Source organism: Puntigrus tetrazona, chromosome 3, assembly GCF_018831695.1.
Source record: "Puntigrus tetrazona isolate hp1 chromosome 3, ASM1883169v1, whole genome shotgun sequence".
Taxonomy (NCBI): Eukaryota; Metazoa; Chordata; class Actinopteri; order Cypriniformes; family Cyprinidae; genus Puntigrus; species Puntigrus tetrazona.
The window spans coordinates 28,777,580-28,789,498 of record NC_056701.1 but is presented as its reverse complement, the minus strand read 5'-3'; the positions used below and the strand labels follow the sequence as shown (position 1 = coordinate 28,789,498).

Here is an 11,919-nt window from a genome sequence, read left to right as displayed (position 1 = left end):
CCATTAGATGTTTTTACAAAGCCGTTCTCGTAGGACGCTGATGTTTGGGGACTGGAGACAATCGGAGGTATTTGACGAGCTGGGACCAACAAAACACGATTTCCTGGCCATGTTTCACCTTAGAGATGGAGATTATACTTTGATTAAAAAAGCCTTTTTTTAGGATATTCGTTATTAGGTCGTTATTACTTTAAATCGCAAGCGTTTTTATTTTAACGAATGAAAACGGTCCTACAAACGGGCTTCATTCTTCTAATACGATGTCGTCTACAATTTAGGAGTGAAATGTGGCTTGGACATGTTTTTGTGCATAATTAGCGTGGCCTTAAATGACAGTATAACCCCCCCCCCTCGAAACCAATGGCAAATAGTGTGCGTAACTTCATAACGAAGAAGTAGAAAAATCTGTTCGGACACTGCATCCTTCCATTAACAGGACCTTGCGCTTTCAAGCGGACTTCACTTTTATCGCTTTGAAGCCGACAGCTAGCTCCGGTTTGCCGAATGGCTGCAGACCTTTGGGGGGGTAAAAAGCAACACTCGGGCACCCCCGTCCTAACGTAGTGCTATTTGGCAAGATCTTCATTTCTTTCAAACAAAGACTGTAAACAAACGTAACGGGTTTTCAATGGAAGGAACCAACTTAAGGACATTGTTAACCGTCTAGAAGTTAATATCCATTAGTCAAAGGCCGCAGGTCGTCCAATAGTAGGCGTCTGTCTACGGGAGACGGGTTGGGGATCGGTTTTTAACTACATCTACTGATAATATTGATAAAAGTTTTGCGAAGGTATAAAGTTGTACTGGTAATTACAATGGAGGAAGTCTCATTTCTAACTTCTCCCCTTAGAAATACAGTTTGGATCACAGCAAGCTTTCCTCGGAACTCTAGAGCAGCAGGCATTTCCTCTTCCTCTTCTTGACAGGCGGAGGGCAGAGCACGGCCCGGATGGCCTCGTCAAACACCGTCTTAAGGCCGCTGCGTTAGGGCAGAGCACTCCAGATACTTGACGGCCCCTGCCGAATTAGCCAAAAGGATACTGCATTTTCAACATGAACATGATTTGTGTGAGAATTTCAATTTGACGGTTCCACCTACCGATCTCTTTGGCCATCGCCAGGCCTTGAGGGTAGGTGATGGGAGTGAGCTTCTTCTCCTTCAGTTTCTCAATAGTGTCCTTGTCATCTCTCAGATCGAGCTTGGTTCCTACCAGGATGATCGGAGTGTTTGGACAGTGGTGTCTCACTTCTGGATACCACTGAACGCACACAATGCATTGCAAAGATCAACAAAACCACCAGGAACCGACGTCGTTATTTCAAGGTAATCTAATCATTCGATTCGTGCCCGCCGGCTTGGTTCCACCTTCTACTTTGACGTACCTTTGCACGAACATTCTCGAAAGAGGCAGGGCTCACAAGGGAGAAGCAGATGAGAAACACGTCCTGTGGGACAAAAGCATTCATGATGTACCAACGGAGAGCAATTCCACCATTCACATCCATTCTGCACCTTTCATGTGTTCTACTTCTTTTATGCAGTGCCTCAAGCTGATATCTGAAGAAATGCTGCTTTTGTGACAATGTATAGGATATGATTGCATTCACAAAAACGGACAAGAGAGAATTATTGCATGACTAATGGTTATAGTGAAAACCTTGTTGACTACAGAGTCACTCACTACATAGTCACTATTAGTTTATAGTCCAAACATGCGTGCCTGTATGTATTACTAATATAAAACTAATTTAAATGCCACACAGTCAACCTCAGAGATCATTCGAAAGATTGAGCTGCAATAATTTTAGTCTCAGAAGAGCTACAAAAAAACAATAGCAATACAAGAAAGATCGCTGGGAACTCAACTTTTCGAGTTTTTTCACTTATGAAAAGGTACAGTGTGAATGCAAATGGCTGTTCAATTTCATGCATGCATGCGTAAGCTACTTTATATATTTTATTAAAATTATTCGTAGAAACTCTTCGTTCGTTTCTGAACAGGCAGGCTGGGGTTCTTACCGTCTGAGGGTATGACAGGGGACGAAGTCTGTCATAATCCTCCTGTCCTGCTGTATCCCAGAGACCCAGGTTCACTGGTTTCCCATCCACCATCACGTTTGCGGAGTAATTGTCGAATCTGTCGATTGAAAAGCAATGCAGTTCTGAAGGTTGCCCGGTGACCACCAGCTTAAACCGAACGGAGAACTCTGACTGTAAACCGCAGTCCAAAGGGAATTTTAAAACCAGCGATTCGTTTAATTGAAATGCTCACTTATATACTCTCTCGAAATGGCCGAATCACATTTGAGACAAAACATTTCAGCATATTGGATATTTCCTGTTACCCTGGCAAAACCATGGGGCTATTTTACAGTCGCCTAACCATTCGATTCCACTGCTCACATGGACAACTTTTCCTAGAGGAAGCCAATCTACAATAACACAAATACTACTACTAATAATAAGAGCCTGACGTGAAGCAGAGGTACTCACACTGTGGGGATGTATTCTCCTGGAAAGGCATTGGTTGTGTAGCTGATCAGCAGGCATGTTTTACCCACAGCTCTGGAATGAAGCAGATAAACACATCACGATAAACAGACGGCATGCTACAAGATAATATCAGTAACCAGAACCACAGAAAAACTGGTCTGGTGAAGTCACTCTGTCAGAACGGTTCTCATATGAACGGCACTTAAGCGCCGAGATTTCCGGAAAGTGCTGTAACATTTTTACGCCGTTTGCTTCCTGAAAGCGAGCAAATAATAACAACAGGCAGTCTTTCTTTGACTGTTTAATAACAAAACGAAAAAAATATAATTGCATAAAACGATGCTGTTATGAATCAAGTGTCGTCTTTAAATGAAGTGTGTCCATTAAAAAAATATATATATGAAAAATAAACAACACTTTATTAAGTCTTTAACGAACTGCGAAGGAGCATTTTAATTCTGATATATTTTACTTTACACGACAAGCTAAAGACAAAATTGTTTAGTTGGATTGCTGATTAACTATAGCATATAAACTCATGAATCAGCAAAAGCTATGAAAGTTTTGAGCAACGCCTTAAAGATTCGGTTCATTAAGTACAGATCAAAGTCCGGCTATGACCTTACTGTACACCTACTGAAGCTCAAAGTTATCTCGGTCTGCTAAAACGATCATAAACTCGCTCTTTTTCGACGTGTGGGTGTTTTTTGATCGTGGTCCTGATTTCTACTTAAAGTATGTTGAAGGTAGCACTTAAAACAGGGTACGCTGGGAAAGTCAGTGAGAAACTCAACTTCAACACGATTTGTGTGTCGTACGGAAGTAAATAATAGATTTAAGCAAATAATGTGGAATGAAAAATGGATGAATGAAATATTTTTAGAATAACATGGCTGTCCTCCAAGTGATGATGATGTCATGATACTGTACTGAACGTCAGCTGAGACACATTTTAAACGCATATACCCTACGGTAACGTTAAAGATACACAGGCTTTGTCTTCTATACGTGTTAAATTGTTTGTTTGCGAGTCAGTTAAAACATTAAAGAGGGTATAACAGCATAGCGGGGCCCTGTAACGAAGCTGCCGTCTTAACACCCAGAAAGTCTTCTATAAGCCACTCTTTTGGCATCACGTGAGCGTTCGGGGTTAATTTATTTGCCAGTTTTTTGACGTCACGTGCACTCCGCGCCTCGGATAATGCGCGTGACGTCACACCGGAGCCAGAACGCGTCGAGGCTCGCGAGCGTCTGTGACGCCAAAAAGCCGTTTAACGTCGCGCTTCGCGAGGCTTCGAGACACGGCCAGCGAAACAAAGCGAGCGCGGTCGCGTTTAAGGCGAGAACGTATCAGTACAGGGTCACAAGCCGCAGAGATACAGTGAAGTTACTCACCCGTCCCCGACGACCACACACTTGATGGCCTGCATGACTTTAACTCGATATTTACTTTCCCTCCGCGAGAAACGTATCAAGGTTAGTCAAACCAACGACGCCGTTCACAACAACACTTATTCAGCTGCGAGGTTCGACGCTTTTATACAACTACTTTTCTTCCGTCTCTCATTCCCACGCAGAGGAATGAAGTCGAGTAAGAAAGTTTGAAGCCACCACCCAAGACAGGAAGCTCCAACAGATTTACAAGCGCACTTCCGCTCGGCTCCCTACAGAATAAAAGTAATCTAACTAGCGCCCATATTTCGTTTTATTATTTTTTAAGAAATCCAAATAGAGTGAGGGATACAAACACATTAGGATCAACAAAACAAAATCCGTTAAATAAAACATGGCAATGTTTATAAATACGAAAACATTCTACAGCGTTTTTCTTTAAGTTGCCGTGTTTAGGTTTTCTTGAACCTCTGCCTTTGAAACTAAAGCAGAGGCTTATTTTTACATATTAACATTATGAATACTAACTTTAGCCGATAGAAGTAGAAGTAGCAAATTAATTAAACAATATTCTTTACGATAAGATGTACAGTTTATTCAAAAGCGAAATTGCTTGCAAATGACTAAACAATACAATACAAAAATCGCTATCCTAGTGTTACTGTTCTGATATTTTCCTGAGAAAAAAATAGCTTGGAATTATTTTGCCAAGTTTTCTAACTATTTTCTGACAAATGTCACATATACATGAACAACTCCAGTTTACAGAATTAAAACTTGTTGTCATTGTTTTATGCACCTCTGTACATTCAACTGCGCCGACTGAATCTACAGCGTTCAACGGCGTACTCAGATGAACGATTCATTTGAGTCGGTTCTTTTTAGTGAATCAAAACAGGGCAAGGGCGTGACCATTGTTGTTTGATTCCCGAATTTATGACTCCCAATGAATCGGTTCTCTTACAAAAGGCTCCCACTTGTTTTAATTTATTGGTGTTTTTTCTACATTTAATTATTTAACATTCACGCGAGGGAAGTAAACTGATCTGTTTTCTTATTCTTCAGTTTATAAACAGTGCACTTATTTTGGCGTTGACAGGAAGTAGAAGTTGATGACATCCGGTCATGAGTCTATCTTTCCTAGTCAGAATAACAACAGGGTGGAGAATGAGTTCATCTGAGACGAGATGAGTGTGAGCAGTAACACGGGCTCGCGTGTCGTGTGAGAGAGGTCAATGAAGAGGACTCTTATGGCGGGACTGTCGCAGTTGGTGCTGCGTGTGTCCGGATCGTATGGGGTGTTTTCTAAAGGGCTCAGCAGAACTCTGCTCATCTTCTTTGATCTCGCCTGGAGACTCAGAATCAGATTCCCTTATCTCTATGTTATTGCCTCCATGATGTTTAACGTGCGACTGCAGGTGAGAGTTATAGTTGTCTGAATACTTGTGTGTCATTCTGCCTATCTATCTATCTATCTATCTATCTATCTATCTATCTATCTATCTATCTATCTATCTATCTATCTATCTATCTATCTATCTATCATCTATTTTTTTGTGTGTGTCTGATTATATGTCTGTATTATTTATCTGTCTGTCTATCTGTCTTTCATCCATCTGTCTATTTATCTGTTTGTCAGATTATCTATATGTCTGTATGAGTCTCTCTCCTGTCTCTGTCTCTGTCCTCTCTGTCTCTCTGTCTCTCTCTGTCTCTCTCTCTCTCTCTCTCTCTGTCTCTCTCTCTGTCTCTCTCTCTCTCTGTCTCTCTCTCTCTCTCACCTCTCTCTCTCTCTCTGCTTCTGATTCTCTCTCTCTCTCTCTGAGCCAAACTTGCAGGGTCTGTCTGGTCTCTCTCTCTCTCTCTCTCTCTCTCTGTAAAATGAGCTCTCTCTCTCTCTCTGTGTTCTGTCAAAATGTATGTTGACTTCAGGTCTGGGTCACAGGGGTCTTTTTTTTCCAAAGATTGCATGTCAGTAACTAAAATAAGAAGGTTGACTTCTAGTCATTGTCCCTTTGGCAACTTAAATCTCTAATGTTTAAAGCTCTTATATGGTTTGGTTTCAGAAATCAATATGGCTCCATGAGCAAACCGCTTCCAGGAAATGCATGTTGAATTTAGTATGAAGTATTTAGTATGAAGCATGAATTTGGTGTCTTCAAGGCCATGAGACTGTTGAATATCACCAGTAAGTGAAATATACAGCTGATACTTATTTAATTATTTTAATCTTGTTTTCATCTCCATCAAAACCCGCTTGGGGAACTCTCTGGGTTGAGCCATTACCAAATGACCTATATATCTCTTTTTATATATATATATATTTTTGCACTTAAACATGTTTGAATGTACTGCTCGGTCCTTCTTAATTTCTCTGTCCTTCTTTCAGGTCTACACTGAGATACACTGATCGACACTTTCCTGATATCTCTTACCTTGTTGAACCTAAGCCCGCGATGGCTCTCGATGACTTCCACCGATGAAGCTCGTGGAGTTCTCCGGCGAGCTCTCGGAGACATCTCAGACAGAAACGTGCTGACTGTTCTTTGGACATCGGCTTCATCGGAGGAGAAGACTAGGAGCGCCCGGCGACGCGCTCTCAGCAGCTCGCGCCGCTTTAAGTTATTTTAGAGTATGTAAATACCTCAAGATCTGTCGCCGACGGTACGGGACCTCAAATACATTCGCATGAGCCGCCAGCCCGTGTATTTATAACACAGAGGGGATGCATGATAAAAACAGTGCTGCTTTTTCCACACACATTTTGTTTTGTATATCAAGAGAAGTTCAGATGAATAAATCGCTTTTTTGGGCTTGTTTAGTCACCGCATGGAAAGCTCACCAGTGGACAGACTAAAACAGTGGCTGCTGTTACTGAAAACTACAGGGATTTGTATATAAAATATATAGAAATGAATTTATTTCTTGTTTTTTTGTTATGCGATTCATGTATTTTGGGAGGATTGTGAATGTACTGTGATTTAAACTTTGACAATAAATTATGAAGAGATTTTTTTTTCTTCTGCCTTGCCTGCTCCTGTGACTGAAATGATGCTTTTAAATTATTAAACTATCGCCCAAATTTAATAAAAGTTTCTATCAGTTACCACAGAAAGTAGGTGGTTTTGTGCACAATATAATATGGGCTTTGCCTGATGAAAATGTTATTGTATTTGGAAAAAAAAAATGAGGAAGAAAAGTGACTGTAGTTTATTTTTTACACGCTAGATGGCACTGGATCTCAATTGCCCTTTTTGACCATTTTAATATTTGGTTAGTTGGCAAACAAAATCTTGGTAATTCGATAAATTCAGCAAGCTTATAAAGCAAGTTTTTCTACTGGACTGGAAAAAAAAAAAAAGAAACTGATAGATTAAATTGCTTTGGAATTGGCTTGAAGTAATAGCAAATAATATATTTTAAATTGATAATATTTCATTTTATTTAGAACTAAAAGATTGATTTTTTTTTTTTTCTTATTCTGCACAAATTATTATCATCGTTATTTTTATATATTATTTGACTGTACCTTTAAAAACTATTTTGCTCTTACAGCGAGATGGTCTCAAATCGACATATATTAAAAAAAAAATCATATTATTTAATACCCTAATGCTATCGTTTCTACAATGGCATCAGTAATCAAAAAAATGTATGTTCTAAATATAATATAAATGAGATGCATTAAACCTGTTTGCCTTTCCTCTTCTTTTAATAAAATGTTTTACAGTGTTCACATCAATTTAAACGCAGATTTTGTTGTTGTTGTTGTATAACCACATAATGATGCCACTTAACAGCGCTTTGCTGAATCCATCTAAACGTCCACCCTTTGACCTAAGAACGAGAAAACACAACAACTTTTGCTTTGGCTACTGTATATTAAAGAGGCACAGCAAAAACCGACCGCCGGCTGCTGAGTTTAAGGGGTTTAAAGTAAGTGATTTGTGGGGGAATCGCTGTGGAAAAATACCGTTCGAGAGGTTAGTTTGCAGGCGTTTGTTTGATAGCGGGCTAGCGGTAAAACACTGCTGCCAAGGCAACTGCCCACCTTTCAGTGACGACAACCCCTCCGCACACATACGGATTTTCCTATGCACAATTTGGGAAAAAGAGGATTTATAGATGAGGATTTGCTCACTGAAATGTTTTAATGGGGTTAACTAAACGGACTGTTTACATTTGGGTTTTTTTTTTTTGCACTTCCTTTCAGAACGTGAACGGGCCAGCAAGGTTTATGACACAAGGGCCGCTCGTACGCTGGCCTTATGAAATAGTTGTGTAACGATGGACTCCTAAATGAAAAAGTATTTTTTTTTTACAATGATTTAAAATTAAAAGTAGCCTAAGCAGGAAATGTCTAAATGGAGCATGCAACGCTTTAAATCGTCCCAAAAGCGAGCATAACATTGGCCGTGGACACATTTAATGCACTGAGGCAATTATATTTTTCTTTCAGAGGTTAAATATGATAATTCATTGGCTGTTTTTGCTGCGCGCTTCAACCGATTCGCGAGGTGGCGTGACGCGATCCGCATCAGCGCTTTATTAATAACATGGATGCAAAAAAACATAAACATAGACACTTCCCCAAGACACTTCACAAGTGATTATATTTTTGTTGAGATGGCTTGCTCTATGTGATCACGCTGGAAATAGTAGGTCATCCTGTTAAGAAATGAATGTGCTGAGTGGCTGTGAGACTTAACAAATAAATAGGGAAAGAAATTAAATTTCAGTATCCTATGAAATATTATATTACTATTGAGAAAAATATTATACTATATAATATTATTAGACTTACTTTTGCCTCTAGAGATGTTAATATGCTAATCAGATTTAGCTTTATAGATAACAAATGAGAAAATCTATTGCCGCCATTTTACAAGTTTATCTAATCATTTTAAGCAGGAACTATTTTTTTTTTATTTTTTATTTTAAGAACATTGCATCTTGGTGAGGTCGTATGATAAATGTATGTAAATGAAATATAATATTTTTATTATTATTTTTAATGCTTCAAAACAATGTAAATCGCATGAAAAAGCTCAATATTCTGGTCTTAAGAGAATATATTTAGCCATCCAAGAGATAGATATTTCTTAATTTTCTTTATAAAAATACACTGTAATAAGTTGCAGTTTCAACGCTGTGCAACCTGGATAAAGCTGCTATACTTAGATTCAGGCACTACTGTGATTAAATCTTGGGCATAATAGATTAAATTCGAGCCTTGGCACAATGACAGCAAAATGTGCAAAACAAGGCATGACTCCAATCACGGTAAAGGGCATGCGAACATCCTACTGTGATCAGTGCTTTCTCTGATTATTGAGGGGAGCAAATTCATGATTTGTTTTCGTTACATTATTGTTACAGTGAGACACATTTACACATTTATTTGATTGCAAATGGCAGACAGCAGTGATAAAAAACTCATGCAAAATCATACAGTCACATTGGCACTTAGTGAAAATTTCAATTCCTATTTAGTCTGGCAGTGAAAGGAATGTGACCAGCGGTATGATCCACACAGGATGTCCGTATTTCTCCTGACCCCCTCAAGTGCCTCTCTTTCCCAACAACCTTCAGGAACTATAAAACCTAGCAGGATGCGCAGTACTTTCCTGAAGCCTGCTCTTTCAGTAGACATGATAGAGAACATACACACAGAAATATATATATATATATATATAGGTATATATCTATATGCATATATATATATACAAGAGTTCAGATGTGAAAGCTCTCTTTTGCAAGATTTTCTGTTTTAGAATTAACTGCCTAGAAAAGGACTGATATAATGCAATACTATAGCAATACTTCTGAATCTAGCTACAGGAGATTGATAAAATGCCCATTTTAGATGCAGTTCTACAAAATGCAATTTCAGACTTTTAATTGAGGCACATGAATAAATATATATATATAATATATTAAGTTGCTAATTTTTTAAAATCAGCTCTAATAATGCTATATCCGTCTGTTTGATAAAAAAAAACTACAGAACTCAAGTATAGTTTGGCAAATGGAAACTCTAGCCAAAGTGATGTTAGTGTGTAATGCTGTGGAGGTTGTTAGGTGTTCCTCATTTGACTGATGCATGTGCTTTATCCTTTATAATGTAGTTTATAGGTTAAACCCAAATGAAATCTGGTTGTTAATGCTTGTCATACATCGAGGTACCGTTTATGGCTGCGCAGAGACTGAGTGCTGCTTAGTGAGGGGGTGACCCAACCGAAGACACTGGAGCAGATGAAAACGTTTGTGTTCGACTGGCTGAATTCAGCCACGCGATCCCGGTCAGCGCGCCCGCGGGTCCCCCCGACTGAAGCCCAATTTGCTTCAGACGCGCCCGGGGGCCAGCTTCACTGCAGAGGCACGCTGTTAAATATCCAGTCTGGGCTACGCGTCTGATGCATGCTTACGCAAATGTAAATGTGATCAGAGCCGATGTCTTTCGCGCGAACAGACGCAGCAGATTATTCCAGCCGAATATGATATGCATCGGTGCCGAGAAGCCTGACAGGACGATAAAAATATTTACCGAAAGCAGTTAATGCAATTAGCATGCTGCGATCATCGCATCAAAACTAATGAGAGAAATAGAGCTGTTCCTGGGAAGGAGCGTTTTTGACTATATTTGAAGATTACGCGTAGTGACTCATTTTCAGTCCGCAGCTTTGAATATATTCTGCCTGATTCCGGCCAAAGAGCGTCCCACCTGTTTTCAAACTGGGAAAACAGAGGTTTCCTGGATCATGTTAGACATCTGTTCCCAGAACAGGAAAACACTCCCAAAACCCGGAGGCTCTCTGCCGAGCTCATTGAGGACTCTTCGCCTGGTCTACCGACACGCATTTTCTGAAAACACCCTGAGATCAAAGAGCCTTCTGTTCTTTAGGAAACTGGCAGTGAGGATTATGCTAAAAATGCAATGATCTGGACGGACTTTTGAAAGTGAGTCTTGAGTTGTTTCCAGGAAAATAAATATCAATTCAACAAACAATCAAGATTAAAATGTGGTCTGTGTAGGAGTTTCCTCCTTCTTCTTTCTCTCCTTCCTCATCATGTCTACTTCTGTTGATTTGTGTAATACAAAGAAGAAAATTCCACGTGAGACTGAGAAATAAACGGCAAGTCTCATTCTTGAGGGACAGAATGCGGGCAAAGAGGGGCAGCCTGCTTGCTCCGAGAGAGGCCGTGGCATGCCGTACTTGAATCCATGTGTCGGTGAAATATACAAGCGCAAATATGCTGTGAATCGTCTCAACGCCACTGGCCCCTTTGTAGACTTCTCTTTCACCGCCTGTTGGTGTGAGGTATACAAGTCTCGGCTCTGACTTTTCCCCTGGTTACTTTGGCGATTTATATCATGCTCCTCCCGGCTGTAATGAGGGGAACGTTTTCTCATTCGATCTGGATTCACCCCGTTTTCTCACTCAACCATTTTAGTACAGCGATGTTACTGTAGCGTCGCAGCCTCTGACGCCTTGTTAATGAAATGCTATAGCGCATTGTAGTATTAATTATAGCGTAACTGATTAACTGTAATAACTACTCGTGGCATACGGTGGTTAGCCTGTAGAAAGCTTTAAAATATAAAGTATATTTGCCCAGCTATTTGAGAATATATATAATTATTATATGGCCTATGCAACATTTATAGTGAATTAAAATGCTCCATTTTCCTGTTTTCACTTCAGTATCCGAGCTACAATATTAATGAATGAAGAGACGAACACGTCCTACCAAAGGCTTGGTTTGAATATTATTTACGCCACGCGACGTCTGTCCTGATTGGCTGAAAGGCGTTTGCAGGACGGAATTGTAATAAATATTTTTTTTTATTTGACTTCTTTCTGCTTTACGTCTGGCGCCTACGCGTTACAGCCGTAGCCACATTATAAGCGAAACAATTATGCTTTTTTGTGAGGCATCGAATATCAAAAGTCCGGTCTAGTCGGTTACTCAAGCAACGTCAGTATTTGAGCTAGTTAATATTCATACGGTAAAGCCTCGTCTTAGTAGGA

The 11,919-nt window shown here is 39.8% G+C and overlaps 1 protein-coding gene across 1 annotated transcript; it reads right to left on the bottom strand.

Moving 5' to 3' along the window:
• Nucleotides 1–431: 431 nt before the first annotated feature.
• On the bottom strand, nucleotides 432–3,967 carry LOC122335596 (ras-related C3 botulinum toxin substrate 1-like). Its single transcript, XM_043233439.1, is given in 7 exon segments — nucleotides 432–979; nucleotides 981–1,017; nucleotides 1,100–1,259; nucleotides 1,384–1,446; nucleotides 2,021–2,138; nucleotides 2,495–2,566; nucleotides 3,890–3,967. Coding segments are annotated over 7 exon segments (576 nt in total). The 5' UTR covers nucleotides 3,925–3,967; the 3' UTR covers nucleotides 432–888.
• Nucleotides 3,968–11,919: the final 7,952 nt, after the last annotated feature.